At 38.7% G+C, this 21641-nt stretch overlaps 1 protein-coding gene across 1 annotated transcript in view; it reads left to right on the forward strand.

Moving 5' to 3' along the window:
- Positions 1-469: 469 nt before the first annotated feature.
- LOC140243095 (uncharacterized) overlaps positions 470-21641 on the forward strand; it is a 61579-nt gene continuing 40407 nt past the window's right edge. The window contains exons 1-6 of the mRNA XM_072322828.1: positions 470-585; positions 2161-2310; positions 7798-7928; positions 11926-12052; positions 12611-12736; positions 17330-17425. Coding sequence (XP_072178929.1) covers positions 2176-2310; positions 7798-7928; positions 11926-12052; positions 12611-12736; positions 17330-17425 — 615 coding nt within the window. The 5' untranslated portion in view covers positions 470-585; positions 2161-2175. The remainder of the gene's footprint in view (positions 586-2160; positions 2311-7797; positions 7929-11925; positions 12053-12610; positions 12737-17329; positions 17426-21641) is intronic.

Genomic DNA, 21641 nt, shown 5'->3' on the forward strand with positions numbered 1-21641 from the left:
ACCCACTATACAACCTGATGATCACTGTGTACAAATCGACGGTGTTTTCTCATGCGAACGGCTACAAATGAGGGTTTGAGATGCAGACTATGCCAACACGTGGGAGAGTTTGGCGTTGTTGTTGGTATTTTTTTTTGTCTAACCTTAAAAATAAAGCGAGCCTTTCATCCAGTCGACTGTGTGTGTACGTGTGTGTGTGTGTGTGTGTGATTTACGCATCGTCAGCGAGCTCTCTCTGTAGACAGCTAGCTAGTCTGTGATGTGCACGGTGGTATACTGCATGCTCTGTTTTCGTCCACGCTCGATCCTTCGTCCGAATTCGCTCGCCGACGATCGACGATCACCAAGTTGCCGATAGGTAGGTCGGTTTCGTCGGCCACTGATCTGCATGTGTACTGTAGTCTACTTGAGTGGCACATGTACGTGCTATCATCATCATCATTACCGGTTTTGCCAGCAGTGATTCGAGAGTAAATTCTCACCGCCATATGCCTGCCATCTTTACTTGAGACTGAAGAAGAGTCTTTCTTGAAGCTGTCCAGTCGTCCATAGAAGGCCTCACGCGCCGTCTTCCAAGCAAAAAAGGTGAGTCTCATCAGGGCAGGGGACAGTGGAGCGCATCATCCCGGGTGAAACTCGTCTCCTGTGAAGAAGAATCTCGCTTTTGACCATGCATTATGATCATCGACATCGTCCAAATCGATGCAAAGCCCAAACAATATAAATGGGTTCCATACTCAGTACTCTCTTGAGAAGGGAAAGTGTGGTAGTGACCAGTGTGAGCAGGGAGGTGGAAAATGGTTGCAAGTACTGTAACTCGTAAGTAAAGTAGGCCTAGCTAAAGTAGCCTAATGGCGTAGCCTATGATGATGCATTCACGACTTGTCATTGTCACTGTTTTTTGTTTTGTTTTGTTTTGTTTTTTACAGCGACAGGGCTGTAAATATCTAACTAGTTATACTTAGGGCCTAGGGCCTAACGTTACTAAGTTTTAGCTCTCTACACTCTAGCTAACAAAATAATGTTAGGACAGTTAGGGCCTAGGTGTCTAGACTCTCTAGTTTCTAAGCCAAAATATAAGCCTTAAGGTCTGATAGGCCTGTCTAAGACTCACATGTCAATAACACAGTTGTGATAGCTTGTTTGTTTCTGAATTAAATCACTGACTGTCTGTGCAAAAAGCAAGATCCTGATTTACTACAAGCCTCGGATATTTCAAAGAAGAACGATGTGACCAAACCTAAGTATTTTAAGGCCGAAGGGCAAGACCAAGGTTAGTTAGCAGGGGCAGATCCAGGAATTCTGTAAAGGGGGGGGGGGGGGGGGGTGATGCCTTTTACTAGTGTTTTACGAAATTAAAGGGGGCGCATGTGTCCCCCATTTTTTTCTTTTCAACTTAATTTCTTTTGTTTTAACAAAAACATAAAGGGGGCACGCGCGTGGTGTGCTCCCCCTGGATCCGCCAGTGGTTAGTGCTCATGGTTGGGTCAAAGCTATCCTCGGGAGCGCTCTTGCGTTCGGGCTGGTCACATTTTAGCTCAAAGGCATCAAGGTTGATCTCCAGGCACAACCCTGTACTCTTGGAGTTGGAAAGTCATGGCTTTTGTGAATTTTTTCCCCAATTTTGTTTGTTTGATTATGTTTTTTTTTTTTTTTTTTTTTTTTTTTTTAGGGGAATCCAAAAGTGTGTGTGTGTGTGTGTGTGTGTCATGTGTGTTTACAGTTATACGGGGGGGGGGGGGGGGAGCCCCTTCCAAGGCTCCTGCATTGCCCTGCATAGTATTTACTTCTTAGCATGGAACTCAAATTGAAGATAAATTTTGGAAAGAGTACCATGTACCCCCACTATTGTATGAGCTTCCTCTGAATTATGCATTGATTTCCCTAACTCTAACCTTAATCCTGTTTAAAATTGAGTATTTGTAATCCTAATCCCAAAGCCACCAAAACTTAATCATGTTACTTATAAATGCAAAGTGAGGGGTACATATGGAACTCTTGCTTAAATTTTGAAATATATCTTGTGAAATACTGGCGGTGAATGATAAGATATTAAAAAGACACAACATTACATCTTTACAGTACAGGTACCACAGAAGTGCTGAACCTGGTAGGACTGTTCTTAATATTTTTAATCCCCTTTGCCCCCCTGTCTTGCAGGCGAGTGCCCTCAGCATGCCTTCAAGCCTTCCCGAGTTGGACGTGCAGACTGGGTTGCCCCCTCCCCAGGGGCTGTACAACCCAGACAACGAGAAAGATGCCTGCGGCGTTGGATTCATCGTGAACGTCGAGGGCAGGCAGTCCCACAAGGTAATGAGAAACATCTATAAGTATCAGTGTCAGTGTTGGGATAGTTGGAGGCGGCTTCTCAAAGCTCTTGCTTGGAATGATAATTCCAAGCCCAGCATTGCTTGATCAACATGTTACATGCAGGCAGAGCCTGACCAAGTTGGCTGACTCTCCCTTTTTCTCTAGGAAGCTCCCTTCTCTCCATGTCCTCACTTTAACAGAAAAGAAGAACATTCCAAAACTAAAAACAAAACAAAACAAAACACAATTCTACCTTGACATTTGATAATTTTTTTTTGTATAAAGGTTTGTAATGTTCTCCAAATCATTTGCATTTTATAATTCTAAAACCAAGGTGACTCATGGCAACAATTAAAGACTTTGACAAGCTATGAGTTTTAGTTGCCCAGGGATGTGGGCATGAGGATTTGTAGAACCCTGACATAATGAAACTGATTGACAAATTGTTGTTTCGATGAAAATAAGCACTGATTATTCAGCATTTTTAATAACATCCGTGATAAAAATTGTGGAATTCAAACCGACAACCTCCTGATTGCCAGTCAGGCATCATATCAACTAGACTTGTATGGAGCTTCAGCAAAATGACTGTTCTAATCCATTAATATGGCAGTGAGTCCTGCTTAGAATTCAAATTTGATGATTCTTAAATTGAGCTGTTATTGTTGCGACTTATTGAAAAATTGCCCTTTATTGATATAGATAAACACTGATTATTAAATTTTAAAAATATTAATAATTGGTGTTTATTTAGATGATGATGAAGGACAATTTGTCAGTCAGTTGCATAAATATAAAAATGACTTGACACATGAATTCCACGGTTAGTGTTTCAATGACTCATCATCCTCCAAGTGGAAAAAAAAAATGCATTGAATACAAAATCTCTCATTCAAGACATTCCAGATCAATTATTTCCTTTTTTTAAATTCTTTCTTCTGAAGTGCACCCAAATGAAAGTTTCAAACAGGGCAATGAACAGAATCACTCTTGTACTTTCTTTTTTTTTATCATCAGGGCCTGCATATGGGCCAGGTAGGGCTCCCTTGGAAAGCAGGCCTTGCGGCTTGAATGGCACTACCCTGCTTTTATAAAGAAGACAATAAATGAAATAAAAATAAAATAACTGATATTTTTTTTTTTTTTTTTTGATGCCATTTCTGTACTGTTTTTTGACAAATGCTATTATGAGTTCAGTGTATACTAAATAAGAAACTTGTCTGGGGCAAGCTCTTTGCTATGTGCTTTGTCATTGTTTGACTCAAAGTCACCTCAGGAATAACAAACATAATTAAGAACTTACAGTGCAGGTAAATATCTTGTGTGTAAATGGTGCACTTGCTGTGACCTCTGTGGGGTAAACCCTAATCCCACCGGGTTTTTTGAGGGACTTGAAACCACCAGGGAGGGGGGCCTCAGATCTCGGTCGTGGATTGCGCAATCCTCGCGAAAATTTGCACTAAGGTAGAGGCCAATGTAACATGACTGCATAGTTAGATTTTTCACATTTTAATTTATGTATTTTATATTAATTTATGCAAATCATTTTTACCTATAAAAAAAAAAAATTAAGCTCCAAGACTTCTAATTTTTGGTGAACATATTCTTTTCAATATCCTCAGTAATATTATTGAAGCAAAAATTTGGCTTCATAATTATTTCTTATGTATTTTATTGTTTATTGAATTATGTATTTCTTTGTTTTTTTACTTTTTGTTTTTGTTGTTTTTTTCATCAAAATTATTGCAGAAACTTTTTAAAGCATAATCAGGCTAAAATAGATCATTATCAGCCATTGAAAGTAAAACTATTTATATTTATATGAATTAATTGCAAAAACACCATTTACATTGGATTTGTACACAAAATCATGTTTTTGAGCAGTTTTTGGGTCGACAAATTTTTTTCAATGGGGCGTGGCTTCAAAACGGTATGCCCGGGAGTGACAAATTTGGTCTCGAAAGTTGCGCGATACCTGAAAGAAAAAAGTCATAAAATCCCCCCCCCCCCCCAGTTCACACAGCTTTGCACTCTTGTTTGGATTGAAAAACAGATCAATGTCCAGTATACAATGTAGATAAGCCTTCCTTTATTGTATGAACTACAGTTGTATATGATAATAATGTTTTGCAATGCGTAAATTTAATGGCCATATACCGGTAAAAGGTCACATGATGGGGAGGGGGGGGGGGGCCCTATGTGACACATGACCAATAAATGCGTCTGACATTCTTCCTTCACTTTTCCCTGTTATGGATTAAAATTTGGTATGGGCTACATGATATATCATAACCTCAATTTACCTCTCTCTGTTTGCCATGGTGCAGAAATGAACGTGGTGCAGAAATGAAGGTTCAGCAGCTGACTTCAATTCCTTTCTTTTATTTTTTTCTTCTTTGCCAACAAACAAGTGTCCAATCCTATAACTCCCACCCTCTACGTTTCTGGCCAATCACAAACTTCAAAGAGTAGTGCATCTGATCATGCGCTGCACTCATGCCATCTTGATCAGCAAAACTGGTGTTCAGCAGTGTGTCCTCTCCTCTCTCTCTCTTTCTCTCCACATAATTCCGATATCAATCGCTATCTATGCCTGACTATCTAGATAAACATGCCAATCTAGATTGTTTTGTTCATTCTGCTCTATCTCCCATTAAAGGATAGGTAATTAGTCATAAACTGTTATGTATATGGGATGTCAATGCAAAGTATTAAGAAAGAAGGTGGCATGAGAGAGAATGTATGGTTTTATCTCAAGTGTGTAGTGTCTAGAAGACAACAGCATTCTGTTTACTGTATTTGTGTTTTGTGTTTCGTTTTGTTTTGTTTTGTGTTGTTTTTGTCACTGGAGGACAAGCTGTCATATAGCAGTGATCACAATAATTTTATGAGACAATTCTTGGCACAGTTTTACTCATTGTTGAATAGGATCATCACAAGCTGTTTGATGTTTATATATATTCCCACACAGATAAATGTATGTTCTCATTAGCACCCTATGCAACATGCATAGGAAGAATTATGGATCTGTAGAAAAGGAAATATGGCTGGGGTAAAAGCAATCTTTTTTTACCTTTCTGTATTTGCCGCTAGCTCACTTTACACTTCTTTTCTACCACCCCTCCCCTTCTTGACAAGCTTTTAATTCCTTTTAGTCTAGGTTTATCCTTTCAGTTATATTTTGTTCTTAAGTCGGGAAATGTAGAAAGTGAGATAGCATGTTTATTGGAGATTATTCATTGCATACAAGGATACATTATATGGATATTGGTGCATTTAACAAACTGAGGAACTCCCCTTCCCCCACCCACCCCCACACACCATGTGACTCGCACATCAATTCATGGGATGACCAGTGTATTAAAAAGGAATACTTAATTTAAAAATTGCACTGCTCTTGATTTTTAAATACTAGCTGGTACACCTAGATGGTTTTCCTGAAAGGACTTTAAATGCAAGGTCATGTCAGAGATTCATTTCTTGCAAGCTATCCCATGACGTACTGTAAGTCTCTTGACAGAGAATTAATTGTTCCACGTGAGGTTCTGCTCTCTTGTTAAGTTTACAACTTCTTTATCAACATGCACGCATGCACACACTTTATTAATACAAACACACTCATGTGATGTAATCTGCAGACTGTGTAATCTTTCTTTCAATCACTTCTTTGGTCTGCATGCTTTCATGCTCAATGACTCAGTACAGCCTTTGTCTACATCATGTAAACAGATTTCTTCATTGACTTCAAGAACAATATTGTGAGATTTTTGCTTTGTAAAGGTTGAGTGATAACAGCAACTCCCGTTTCACATTTCTAATCATATGGATTTGCAAAATCATAACAATGTTACAGTTTAAAGTTAGTTTTAGAGCTATATCCAGAATATACGCAGTTGTAGCTAATTCTGAAAAGCATACCATGTGGTTTTGGATAAAGAGAATTGCAAAAATGATCATTAATGATAATCATGCTAATATATGATGGTGAATATCAGTAGTGTGTATACCATGCTGTCAAAGTTTTGATATGATTTGTAAAGCAATGTCATGTCTGAACTTTGTTTCAAACTCCATAGTTATTTTGAGCCAGATATTGATTTCTTGTCCTCGGATCAAACTGGCAGCTCTGTAGTTCACTCTGTATGCAATGTAAGTGGTCATGGTGGAAACTTATTAAATTTGTAAAAAATTACATGCATAACCCCCCCCCCCCCCATTTGCACACAAAGAGAGAAACATATTTTATCTTCATCAATAAAATGTCAATTTAAGAATCAGTTAAGTAATTTAAGATGGATATACAGAAAGGAATTACAAGGCTTTCAGTAATTTTGCACCCAGTACAAAAAAAAAAAAGGACAAAAAGATACACAACAAAGGGTGCAAATGAAAGAGATATGTTTTTAAAATATTTTTCTCGGAAGAATTTGATGCTCTCAATTATGTACATTCAGCTTTTAGTAAATCCTGATTCATTACAAAGTCAACAAATTCCATAATTGACTATGTGCAGTGTGCCATGCTTGCTTTCAGTGTTAGCATAACCTGATAAAGTGGGTCTTTTATCTTCATGATAGATTGAAGATGCCTGGTAGGCATTGCAGTCATTCAAATATGATTCAATAGATAACAATTACCATTAAATGCTTGCAGATGGTTTCACTTAGTTTCAGATTCACTTGAAGTTTAAGCTGAAATGTGACATTTGCTTACTAGTGTTACCAAATGCTGTGACTGAAAGTTGGCATTTTATACATGATATTGTGAGAAAGAACTTTCGTCATTCTAAGGGATTAGGATTGAGCAGTATTAAATGTATGACAGGAATAAATCTAGGACAAGGTGGTATGTTGTGGACTGGCTTTTGCATATATAATTTCATGCGAGTTGCCTACATTGTATGTGGCATGGAAGCCTTCGGTATTTGACCACTTACAACATATCTTCCACATTCTTTGCACTAATACAAACTGTTTTTTTATGACATAAATATTCTTATTCAAGAGCAATATCTGGTATATTGAAAGAAAAGGGATATTGCATTGCTCTGTAAGTTTGAGCACCATTTTCAATGAATTTGCTTCATTTGGATTTCTTGTGAAAATGATTCATCTGAAATCAAACAAGATGGGAGCAATGAATACAATGAAAAGTTGAATACACTATCTGGTTATCAAAAGTCATCATTACAAAGTCTTTACATAAAATCACAATGTACCTGCTTGGTTATATGTATTCTAGGTCAGTCAAAACATACCAAGGCTTGAGAACATTGTAATTTAAATGACTGTATACACTATGTGATGAACATTAAAAAAATATTGATTGCTAAAAGGCCAAGATGGATCAAGGACTTAAAATGTTACAATTTTTCTTTCATCTTTGTTAAGATTTCCTGCTGTTGTGGCACTGTACCTATGTCATGACTTTAAATTTATCAAAGAGTAAATAACTTTCCATCTTCTTATGGTTTTTTGTGTGCGTTAGATTGTGCAAGATGCGAGGACCATATTGTGCCGAATGAAGCACCGAGGGGCCACAGGATGCGACGACGACACCGGAGACGGGGCTGGCATCATGACCGGCATTCCTCACAAACTATTCCAGCGAGTCCTCCGGTAGGTGCCCTGATACATTATCACCCTCTGCAAGAGGATGGATGAGAGGGTATAACGATTCCTGATGAGTAGGAGAGGGTCATGTCAAGTTCAAAGTGTAAAACCAGAGTAGTGCAGATAATTAAGAAAAAATAATGAAAGCCTTAGAAGCAATTAGAAGATTGTAAAAGGTCTGTAAATTGGTAATTATAGATGTGTATAACTTCGTAAGATCTTGGGGTCAGCCTTAAAATTTCAGTCAGTTTATGTCATCAAGTCATTTTGACAAAGTTACAATTGTATCATAAAATCAAATGTTTGATAGCCACCAGTCCCTCATTTTCTTTTCTGTTAATTGTATAAGTTTGGTTCTTTCAAATCTCAGAATATTCGCAGACATAGTTTATTTAAAGCTCTTTTGTTTTATGAGATACATGTATCAATAAGGTCTTGTATCTACCATCAGAAGTAAGGTTGCCCAAATTTTTGTCGTTACTTCGTTGGCTGTAGTGTCAGAAGACAGCAGACATCCAGGTTATTTGTGAAGTAGGTTATGGTGAATTGACCCAAGTTTATATTACACGCAAAATTCACAAATTATACTGTGGTGCAGTTATGAGCATGTAGTGCTCCGTTCTGAAGGACAATTTGTTCTGAAGGACACTTCGGTTGAGTTCTGGGCATAATGATAACTGGGGACAGTGCATGATACATATGGTACAAGTTAAGTATCACCAAAGAAAGGCAGAGTTACTATTGTACTTGGAGTGTTGCTGTGTGTATAGCTGAAATGTCCTGTCTGGTCTCAATCGATCCGCTGTAATTAGTGAGGTCAAGTAGAAAAGGCCAGTTGTTAAACCACCAAATAAAGCCTGTCAAAACCCTCTGGCCTCCAGTGTGTGCTGCTGGGCTGGGCTGGGGTGGAGAAGGGAGGAGATATCTGGGATGGGGAAGGGAGGAGGGCTGTAGGGGGGCTGTGGGCAAGCTGGCTAGATAGGCCTGGGGCAGAGGTGACTTGAATGCTTGACCCTCTTCAATGGTGACCTATTTTACTGGGTTCCTGCTGGCATTCCTTTTGTGTTTGTTGCTGTTGTTGTTTCTAATTGATTTATTTTATAAGATAGAGTTGGGGTTGTAATGTCCTTATATGAGGTAATATTGATTTTGAGATTAGCGGAATACTGGGTAGACAGGATGAGAATCTGGTGATATAACAGCAAAGCATTGTTCTGTTTTCCTTATGCAGTGTTGGTACTAATTAATACCAAGGAGCTATTAAAGCTCCTTGCTAATACTAGTCACTATGCAAATGATACATAGGCCTGCCGTGTAGGCATGTACAAGGGTGTAGGATATTTATTGGGTCGTAAAAAGAATTACAAGAGAAATTTGGTGATACGTTTATAAAAACAGAAAAAACCTTGGCATTAGGGGCCTACATTGTATGTTCTTGTTTGTCTGCTTACCATGGGATGTGGGAGCAGGTGTTGTATGGTTGAATGGTTTTGAGACTTAAAATTTTGTGGGGTACCCGGTTTTCACTGTATGATGCATTATGCACACAGAAAAGTGCGGGGGGGGGGGGGTGGGTTATGATGGCATTTTTTTATATAACTCAAATCATATGAAGACTATGAGAAGACTAAATTCTAGCAGTCGATATGCATCCAAAATGTAAAGCGAGGTTTTCGTGTGGATGGACACATGCACACACATGGTACTCTTGTGAGCTACAGTTGTACAACCATATTGCACACCACTGAATGCTCAAAGAATAATTTGGTCTACTGGTCATTTGAGAAAGATTATTTTTAGCTAGAGAAAGTTTGAGTTGATGTAAATGTAGAAGCTTGTCAATTTTAGCATTCTGTCAGAATCTGCTTGTTTGGTTTGTTTTTTTCTCATTGGATGAGACCATGATATTTCATCATCATCACATGTCCTACGAAGAGGATTTCAAACTGTTGGTCCTTGTGCTCATATATATATATATATATATATATATGCTTCTCAGCATTTAATTGCTTCCTTATAATCGTGTCCACATGAAGAAATCCAAACTTACATTGTACTCCTTTTTGTATTTATAACGAGATGTCTGTGTTGTAATATTAGGAAAATGACATAGAAAACTAGTAAGGTACATGTAAACAGTGGATTGTTAAAGTGAAAACTAAGTTCTGGTAAGGGCTTGAGAACCCGTCTGGCACCATTTCATATTTGCTTGCAATATATCGAAAGAGTCTACAAAGAAACTTACCTGGCTGACGCGGTTTGCCGGAATGATGAGTCGTTTTGGAGTATTTTGAGAAAAATAATAAAAGTCGGTAAACCGACTTTTATTCCAGAAGGCTCCAGACTAACTCGGTCTCAGGGAAAACTCGACCCTATTTCAGACAATTTACACACAGTTCGTGATCGCCATGTTCATCAGTACTCTATAATACTACGGGCACCGGCCAAACGAGGCCTTACTGAGCAGACAGGAAAGTGCGTGCTAATCCTGCACAAAACAAATGGACAGCGCGCGGTCCTCAAGCCTACTAGCAAAGACGCTTTATAGTACGCACATCACCTCAGTTGCTGAGACGCGCGGTCTTTGAAGTTTTTGTTGTTGTTTATCAATTGTCTTTGATTGTTTTTAGAGGTGCTTGAGAGGCGCACACTAATTTTGCATGCGCGCCAAAGAGGTTTTTGATGCGCGTGTTGTAACAACTCGGACCATTACTGCGAGTAGCCAGAACGCTACAATGTAGTTTATACAGGCCGCTCCCGTATGCATAGTACTGTACAATCCAGAGGGAAAACCAGTAGCAGTACAACTCATCCCGCCGTCAAGCAAAGCGAGGCCGAGTTATCCCCGAGTCCGAGTCTAGCCTGACCCCGTTCGGGTAAGTTCCGAGACTGAATGTTTTTGGTTAATATATCCCATTTTCGTCCTTACCCATCGAATATCTTGTTATTACAGCGTTATTCCGCACATTTCCTAGGCATACGTTCACATTTTGGAGCAAAATTTGACAACTTTTGCAGGCATACCAGAACTTTGTTTGGGCTTTAAGTAACTACATAGTAAATAGGACTTTTGTGTTGTTAGAATTGGCAGTGTTTAGTAGCAAATATGAAAAGTTTTACTTCAAAATATGTATTGAGTTGTAAGAAATAGGAGAAAGGGTAATTACAGATTGTGAGACGATGGTTCGTGTGTTACATTGTACATCAGTCATCTATTCCAACTTTTTTTTTTCATTTTCCTGTCTTGCTTATAAAATGCCCAACTTAAAAATGTAATACAGTATGGAATTAGAACAAAAGGACTGGGAGTACACCGTCCTTTCAACCCTGGGCAATTAACAAATCAGAGCCATGTGATTTGTGTCACATGATTACCCAGGTATAGCTGAATTCTTTGGTTTAGGGTTTGTTTAACCTGTTGAAGGACACAAAGGCTAGTGTCCTTGGGCAGGTGTCTATGAGAAATGCATGCTATATAGCAAAATCAGTTTGACCTCAATTGGTTAGAAAGTAGTCGAGAATCGAAAGTATTTCAGTATTTTAGACCTGCTGACATTCTGTTAAAAAAAAAAGAAAGTCTTTAAGTTTACAGAAGGAAACAGATAGAACAATACCAGTTGTCAAATCATAAATTGAGTTCATAATTTGCTTTGTGAGCACTGTGGCATAGTGCATACATTGTAAAACTTACTGTATATTAGGACTTTTCAATCTGAGGGGTCCAGAGTATAATCCCATCTCAAGTGCTTGCTTCCTTGAGCAAGATGATTTGTAATACATGTACCTTGGAGCTTCAACATTGTACAAGGTAGCTCTCTGATTTTCACCAAATACAATCTGTATCCCTCTTGAGTCAGGTGTATAAATGGGTACCTGGCAACACGTAGGAATCAAAGTGGTAGGGTCCTCTGATGGTAGAGCAGTGGCAACACTGCAGAAGCTACCCTGGATAAAGAAGACCACATGATTATCAGTATCATTTCATTACTATTGCCCCCAACAGGGAGGAACACCAGACAGAACTCCCAGGCCCCGGGCACTACGCCACCGGTCTTTTCTTCCTGGACCCCGCCTCGGCCAGTCAGTGTGAGGCCAAGTTTGAGGATCTGGCCTCTGAATGTCAGCTCAAGGTCAGTGTTGGAAAGAAATTATTGATCGTATGCACTTCCCATCAACAGTCATCAAATTACACTATTTACAGATACCTTTTTCTTGTTTGCTTTTTGTTGTTGCTTCCTTTCTCCTCCTGTAATTGGAGCTGCCTAGGATAAGGTTGTATGGAAATGCAATGATGCACTAAGTTACCTTATCTGTAAAGGTCCCAAACTGAAGGTAGGCAGTAGAAAATAAGTGGCTTCCAAATATCGGATATTGATATAATATTTACTAATAATTTCTGTTCGTCACCTGTTGAGAATGACTCCATGTACAACTTGTACACATATGTGATTGGCATATCATACACATATGCTAGTCATTCTTGTTGTTAAAGAACATAATTTTTCCTTTTCAGTTCTTTTTTTTTTTTGGTGAAATACACTATTGATGCTTAATATGTTACAGGTACAGGTGTACGTCTCCGACAAAGTGTGTGTACAAATGTGAGTTCCAAGGGACATAATTTACGTTTCGTGATGCATTTTACTCTGTGACAACATCACCCATCGCTCTCTGTCCATTGCGTATAGGTGCTGGCATGGCGCACTGTGCCCTGCAACAATGAGGTGCTTGGGATCATAGCGAGGGCGAGGGAGCCCCTCATCAGACAGGTGTTTGTCACCGGAGGAGAGGACAAAGAATCCTTCCAACAAAGGGTGAGTTTCTTACCCCTCCTGCCCCCCCCCCCCCCATTGATGTGTTTGATTTTGTTTTCCCCTAGCTATTCTTTCATATTTTCTTCTTTTTTTTGGGGGGGGGGGGTAAGTAGGAGGGAGGAGTGAGGGTTTGATAGTCCACAGTTGAGGCGGGAGAAAAGGGGGAAATGGAGGATAGATACCCCAAAGCTCTGAGGGGTGAATGAGAAGGGGAAAATGGTAATGGGGAGGGGGGAAGTAGGAAAGGGGAAAAGAAGGAGGAAAGGGAAAACAGTCAAGTAAATGGGAAAGGGGAGGGGATCCGATTCATTGAAGAATAGGGAGAGGGGGAGGGAGTGATTCAGAAAGGGAAGAAATCAGGGGAAGGAAACACAGGGGAATAAAGGGAGCAGGAAGGGGGAAGGGAAATAGATAAATAGGTAAAGGGAGTCGGAAGGGTTGAAAGAGTGGAGAGGGGAAGAGAAAATGGAAAAGTGAATGTGAAGGGCAAGTGAAAGAATGAAAGGGAAAAGGGGGAGGAGGATGAAAGGGAAGAAAAAGGAGGAAGAGAAAATAGGTGAATGTAAAGGGGAACTACTAGGGGAAAGAGATGTGGAGTGAGAGGTAAGGGATTCAGAAGGGAGGAAGAGAACATAGAGAGGTTAATGGGAAGGGGAAGTGACAGAATGGAAGGGAAAAGGGGGCAGGGCCGTCTAATAGCCAATAGTGACCATTCTTAATTCTTCGGGTCCTAGCCAATCCTGTCGACAAAGGAAAAGCTTCCTTCCACATAGCATGCAGGCAATTTATTTGCCTGTTTTCGTGACACTGCTCAGTACAGTGACTTTTGGAAAAAAAAGATTGAATCAGTGTGGAGGTGTTTTGATGAGCCAAGGTGAAACAAGAAAAATCATTCTCTTCATGAAGCACCGGTCCATATTCTGATACCACTCAATAATTTTAGGTTGCCATTTGCCGTTTGGTTCACAACATCTTAAAAGTGCATGTGCTGCTGTATGATGTCATTGTTTGAAATATCTATTATTTTTCATGAATACATGGAAGGTCTTGAAATCTGTGAAGGAGAGAGAAGATAAAAAAACAATTTCCCTTGCCTACTCCTTGCTCAAAACTTTCCTTTAAACAGAAGAAATAAAGAATAAATGTGTACCGGTAATCCTTTGCCCACCGCTTTCATCATACATGTAGCTCCCACAATAAGCAGAGCAAATAACAAATGAATAGATAGGTGTATAAATGAATAGATAGATTGATGGATGTCATGATGTTTTGATGGATAGGTGGATGGACTGATGAATGAATGATTAGATGTGTGAATGATTGGATGAATGAGTGATTAAATGGACGAGTGAATGGATGGATGAATGAATGAATGAATGAATGAATGAGTGGATAGGTAGATGAACAGATAGAGGGATAGATGGATAGATGGCTGGCTGAGTGTCTTGATGGATAATTGGATGGATGGATGGATGGATGAAAGAATACTGATTGAAAATGTAGTGGGGGGGGGGGGGGGAAACTAATGCAAGCCTTGATGACATGGTGGATACCTGAGTACATTTCACATGGTACTTTCAAGTGCAGGTGGCTGGTCTGTACCCTGCCCGACGTGAGAATGGAGACCTTGTAGTTTGTACTTGGGCTGCACGAATTTATCACATGTTTGCCCGTCATGCACTCAATGAACTCTGCACGTGCAGTGCAGCCGATAAGCGCAGTGCATCAGCAGATACAACGCTGGGAGTGTGCACCCGGTTCGTGTATGGTCATTGATAACCCACTATCTGTTATAGACAGCCTGTATCCTATCTGTTCAGTCTTTGTTTTAGTTGGAATTTTTGTTTTAGTTTGGGATTAAATACCTTTAGTACATGCAATCAGTCTCTCATTAATAGTGGGGATGGTTCCCTAATGCTCTCTGGCATTTACTACAAAATAAATATTTGATGTTACACAAGACACAAGGAAGTTCTAGATTGCATAACGAAGGCTTAGTCTGAAGTTTGCTACGTGCACAGATTTGAGCTGTGGACTTGTAGTCTGAGTCACAAATTACAGTGTATTGAAGGGGGAAATTTGAATGTTAAATTGATAATGTTCAGATGCTTTTAGAAGTAATTTCTTTCTCCTCATTTACTGCAAATATGCTTAAGATTTCCAGGGTGGAGAGAGTGTTAATCATGTAACAATGGTGGTAAAATTGACAAAGTCATAATTGTGAGGTTTAAACAGAACCTGTCACTATTTTACAGTCCTTTCCATTTTTAATAACAATGATGTGCACTCATGCTACAGATTGGAGGTGATAAATACATTCAGCATTTTGTAGCCCCAGATGAAATACTTCTGTGGCTTTGAAATGTACTTGTAAGTAAAAGGACTAGCACTTTTCATTGATCTATTATGGTAATTTCATGTGTGTGCTAGATAGGATTTGTGCAAGGTACAGTAAATATCCTAGTCCCATACATTTCTGTCTCTCAAAATGTTACTGAAATACTGAATAGGCACATTGTATTATGTTGTGTGTGATGTACACATACTCTCTTTTTCATTAGGATGCCTTCTAAATGGCAGTGTATGAAGTGTTCTGTGAGGAAATATTTCTAACTAGCTAGAAAAATGTTTGTGAGGTAACAAGTTATGGGTCCAGAATGCTGTTTGCATATTAAATAATGTACAATTTTGCATGTTTGACTTTGCCCTTATTTGTTCAAATGCAGAGCTCTACATACAAGTACATGTTAAATTTTATGTGCAGGGAGATTTTCATAGCTGCGAATAAAATTACTACCGGTATTCCTTTTTTTTTTTTGTTGTTGTTGTAACAACTGCATAAACTTGCTCGAGAAACCAGTAGCAAGCATATTATGAAAGCTTATCTTATGACCAGATTTTATGGTTCATTGCCTCGGACATACCACACTTTTTCAATGCATACAGTGTTTAACAAGCTGAAATGTGATTAAAGGCTCAATGGTCATGGGTGCTTTCTGCAGTTTTGCAAAGCAAAATTTCTGAAACAGCAAACTGTACTCTCAGAAAATCTGTGTCACCTGTAGAATACACAATGAGACATTGAAGACATGGAATCCCAGCACAAAACAGAGGAATTCAAACCTTGGCAAAAGTCCAAGTACAGTATAAGCATGCATCAATTTCATGACTGATGACAACAATTTCAACCTCCCCTACCCCCCCCCAAAAAAAAAGTGATGCACAAGCTTAACTTCTCAGTGTGAAAGCACACAAGTCACAAAGTCATTTTCTCAGCATACTCGATACTGGTGCATTTCAGCAGTGAAAGAGACAGTGTCTTATGTTAGAATGAATGAATAATATCTTGTGACAGTTTCCATTGTGTGCATTAGGCGAGGTCATGATGTTTGCACTGCTTTTAAGTTTCCCCTAAAAAATAAACTGTAACAGTGGAAATTTCCCCCACAATTTGCTGGGTAAGGTGGATTTCATGTATTCTTAATTCCACAGAGCCAGATGAACAAATAGGTCTGTATGAATTCATGAAGGTGGTACAAATTAAACCATGGTTTAAACCATGGACAAAAACCATGGAGTGCCAAGTGTCACATGAAATGATTATTTTGTAACGAAATGACAACCTTTTGTATTTAAACTAAATTACATTTCGTCCACAAATGATAATTTTGTTAACAAAACGGTCACGAAATGACCAATTTCATAACAAAATATTCCGTGCGACACTTGGCAGTCCATGGTTTTTGTCTATGGTTTAAACCATGGTTTCATTTGTACCACCTTCGTGAATTCGGGCCCTAGTGTTACTTACATATAACAAGTAAAAAATTATATATCATGTGTTTGTATTTTTGCACTAGTTCCTTGTCATGCAAAATGTGTGAAAAATTTCACTATTCCAGTAATAGTCAGTTTTCATAAATTATTTGTTACGTAACTGTTGTTATACTACCAAAAAAAAATAAGAAATAAAGGTGAGCAATCTTGGATTTAGAATGATTTTGTAGTGAGGGTGTAATGTCTAAAAGTAAAAAAAAAAAGCAGTAATGTCTGTATATTTTTGAGTACATTGTATTCTACATCGGTATGCTGTATGCATATAGATTTTACCAGGATGTCATAGAAATGGAAATGTAATTGGAAGTGTAAATGGAATTAACACATTGTGCTTGTGCATTTCTTCTTGATCAATGTTCTCTGTTAAACCTTTGCCCATCCAGTGTTATTTTGGTTCATCTGCACCTCTTAAAAAACACCTGAGAATAAATGTTCATAACATTTGTACACTTTAATATCCATTCTTCAAGGCATATCGCATATGCAATCTCTTCAGGAGCTAGCTGTTAGCATAAATCTGTGTGTGTGTGTTTGTGTGTGTGTGTGTGTGTGTGTGTGTGTGTTTGTAAATACAAAGTTCTGTGTAACATATAATTCATTTTAATGTACCCTTCTCATGAGTGGAATGTGTATTTCATAATCATAATACAGAAAAGTATAAAGTATACAAGAGTATGTAAGTGCATAGTGATATGATTAGTGTTTTCTACTTTTCTTTTACTAGAATTTTATTTTTTCGTTTTGTTTCTGTTTCAGGTGTTTGCTCTAAGGAAGCGAGCCACCCATTGTATCCCAAGAAAGGAATGGCGTTTCTACATCTGCACTCTGTCCACCAAGTCCATTGTGTACAAGGTAGGATTAAAAAAGTAATCTTTGATTTATGTGCCATTACTGACTTGTCCATCTCGTTAATATCTAATATTGCCCCCAAATCCAAATGTGATTGAGCCAATCAAACTTTTGTAATGTGATTGATTGTATTTGAGCTTGTGTGCTAAACTTTAGTGAAGGGAAGAAGGTAAATGAAAGAAAATGAAGAGGATTAAGGACAGAAAAGGAGCGTGGATGTAACACTAGACATACGCATGTAGAATGCACGGTACGTGTACAGAGTGATTTCAAACAAAGTGATTTGAGAGAAGACTATTGAAGAGCAATTCTGTAACCAGTTGGTGTGCTAGCCATGACATACAGTATGTAATATGATGATAATATTGTGGACCTCTATGAAACCCAGCTCTGCTGATCATGGTGTTCCACCCCATGATGAGGAAGTGAAGTTAATTCAATTCAATATTTCAAATTTGTTGACAGTTAAGAGAGATAAGAGGAAGAAAAGTGCATTTTACAGTCAAATATATCATCTCTGAGGTTTATAATATCATGTGATTTGAATGCTTACGAGCTCTCAGATGCAGCAATGAAATTATTCCAACAGGATTATGATTGAGGGGTATTTGAAGAATAGGAGAACAAGGAGAGAGAGAGATAGTGAGAGTAATGTATTCACTGAAAATAGTGTTTTAAAGACATCAATGGTGTGAATGGGTCAATATGCTGTGTACAAATGGGTTCATGAATAGAATTTTGTCACTGATTCAACCAAGAGGAAATGCATGAATCTGTCAATTCAAGCATGAAACTGGAAAAGAAATGCATCAGTGAAATTGGAATGACATGGTTTGCAAAAGTGTAGAGAAAAAAAGTCATTCTTAGACTTTGCCCATGAAATCCTACTTCTTTATTAAAAACGAATGGCAGCTTGTATATCAAGTGTTAAGTACAGAACGAACCATTCATTAGACAAAAATTTGATGAAAATGAAAGGGTAATAGACACAGTCTGGCTTACTCTGAGTGAAATAGGCACAATCATGGGGCTACAAAATAATATATATATATTTATATTTTTTTTTTTTTCTGTTGGCACTGAGCACTAATCCCCAGGCACTGAGTGAGAGCATTGTGTTCAGGAAATGAGACAAGCTGCACGTTCTCTCATTGAAAGAATTAAAGGGTTAGGAAGGAATTAAAGGGTCATGGACGAGCAACTGTGTCAATAAGAAAACTCAATCAATTCTTCTGCGCACTAGCTATTTTGGAAGAGCACCTTGTGAGAGTCGACTAACGTACTTTGCATGATCTGTTCTTGACGTCACGGGACGTGGACCCGTCATGCCCGTGACATCACATGCCTGCTGGGTGGTAATCGAAGCTGAATATATATGCACAAAAGGGGAATTACTCACGTGCTTCCGATTTGCATGGATGCAGATGAATAATCCTCGCCTCACGTCCTTCGTGTCTTGTGATGCGGAATACATTGGAGATGGGTAGCGCGCATAGCCAAGCAGAACTTTTCAGTAATAATGACATTACCATCCAGCATGTCCCTTTCATCTCCTAGCAATTTTTGAGGACTTTATGGCAAAATTTGCTGAAATGATATTTTCTGATTTCCTGCACAGTGCTTTTATTTTGTCATAAATTGATTGTCTCTAGTGTTGTGTGGGTCCATTTGATATAATGCACTGAAGGAAAATTGGTGTAGACTCAGTTTTCACTACAATTGTATGCTGAAGGGAAACATGTACCTTAAAGCAGTGGAGTTTACATAACCACTGTCTGCATTCCAACATGTTTCTTTGTGCATTGTAGGTATGTCATGAAACATTACGAGAAGAACAAACCAAGTTTTTAACAGCTACTTGAACTGTGACTGAATATGAATGACTACATGAAGATATTGCCTTATCAGAAACACAGTAAACAAACTGCTACAATAAAATTATTTTGAAATATGTGTACATGCATGGAACGTGGGATTTTTTTTTGTTTTTGTTTCCAGTCATAGAAGTAGAAATACATCATAGTTTTAAATTAATTGGATAATTTTTTTTTTTTTTTTTTTTTTTTTTTTTTAAGAGCATGTAGTCACAAGAAATATGGTATCAAAGTTCAAATCAAGTCCCTCCTGACACGACTGAACTCTTTACCATCTGGCTGTTGATCTGTTCCAGGAAAGCTTATCTTGTTATGATCATTGTGAACGTACATCAAATGTAATTTAGTCAGGAGCTCATGTGATGTACATGTATCAATTTCCATTCATGCCACCACCAGGCGGTGGTGTGTGGGGTGCACAGTTTTCATCTTGGCTGTTTGTGCATTTCTCCATGCACACTTATTTGTCACTCAGCCACAGTGACAGAGGGACTTATGGTATTTCTGTTTATCTTTGTGCAGTGTTTTGTCTCTTCTATTTTTTTTAAACCAAAGATACGGCAGGGTTCATAAAAATACTGTTTTTTACCAATCGTATCACCTTTATGTTTTAATAGGAAATGTAAAAGTACCATTACTGTCTTTTTTTTTCTTAAAAAAAAAAAAATCAAAACTCAATCAAGAATGATATGTGACCCGCGACAACGGTTTCAGGCAAAAGTCGCAAGAGCAAATTCCCTCCTAGGCGGGGTACAAAGATTTTGACCATTATTTTTTTCGATTTTGGTTTTTTGCAGAAATCGAATCTTTGATATGTTTTCTACGTCTACGCCAAATTTCATATCATAAGATTAAGTTTTTCCTGTCGAAAATGGAATTTTAAACACCCTATGTTGGATCGCACTCGTCAGTTTCGAGCTTCTTTCGAACGCCGCGCCAATATGCCCACTGCGCTACGGCGCAGGGTCTCGCATGCGATTGGCTGGTGCATTGCACGCATTTACATAGTTCGGCTTTCGGAGACACGTCTCGCGCGTTTCGGGCATGGTTTGTCCACGCGTGCATACATTATCATCCATTGTTCTTGCAGCTTGCTACAATAGATACGATCGCTCTGTAGTGCATGCTATTACAACATAGGTCAGCTTTCTATCCACGCTTCGCTACCGCAATGTTCGACAACGGCGGTGAAACAAAAAGTGAACGGCAGTGCTAACTTTCAACGTGAAAACAGATTCAAAGGGAACATGGTTTGACCACATCAGAAGTCGCGAATCACCACACAAATCGTGCAACCTGCGATCGCAAACCCATCCATCAATATTGCTGCAATATCATGACATAACTGTGTGAAAAGAAAACTTACAATATTTTCGAAACTGTCAACTCTTAGTAATTATGACAGCAGGTTGACTCAAATGACATTAGATGAGAGGAAAGGAGCGTCATAAGTGACCAATATTCAAATACTACATGTCAAGATTGCACCTGAAAGCTAGCTAATCGTGTTTGTTTGTATGTTTTTTTTAATAAATACCACCGCACAGTGCACCACATGCATATCTTGAAAAACAGAACAAAACAGGAAACGTGACCCTTTACCAGCTCTAGCAATTTTTCTGAGTTTGAAACGTCCCCAATTATTTAAAGACAAATCAATGTTACCATAGTTAGAATGCGATTTGTAAAAATGTAGATACGAATTCGCCACCCGCTCAGTTACGTTTACACACGGACATGGCGTGTTGATGCGATTGGGTAATGCGTGCACAATACACACATACACCGTTAGGCTTCAGTACATGCGATTATCGTATCCGCCATCTTGAAAGACGTACTGGTAAACAAACCCGAGCGAAACATATTGGGTATGTCAGCTCCTAACGCCGAGTTCCGAGGAAGGTGCCCGGGAAATTTGACTCTCTCAGTGAGCCAATCAGAAGCAATTGTGGTTGCTAGAGGCGGAGCTTAATCTCGATTGGCACCATCGTACGGATGGGTGATTCTCACCTCGCATCCCTGTTCGGACATTGTGTTTGAGAAAGAGGTGAATCTTCAAAGCCCGTTTTCTCGCAATTTTGTCAGGCTAACAACTTAAAAAGTGCATTATATTTTGCTCTTCATGCCCACTAACGATGCCGGAGAATACAAGTGTTTGTATATCAGTGGAAAGCTTAGGAAATGGGCAATACGATTCAATGAAAAAGTGAATTTTCAAAATACCCGACTTTTGCCTGAAACCGTTGTCGCCGGTCACATATGATAACATTCATTTTCTTCCCATACATGCACAAGACATGACATGTGTATTGTATAAGTTAGATATTTAAAGCCCATTCGTGAGT

Source organism: Diadema setosum, chromosome 19 (assembly GCF_964275005.1).
Source record: "Diadema setosum chromosome 19, eeDiaSeto1, whole genome shotgun sequence".
In the NCBI taxonomy this organism is placed as follows: domain Eukaryota; kingdom Metazoa; phylum Echinodermata; class Echinoidea; order Diadematoida; family Diadematidae; genus Diadema; species Diadema setosum.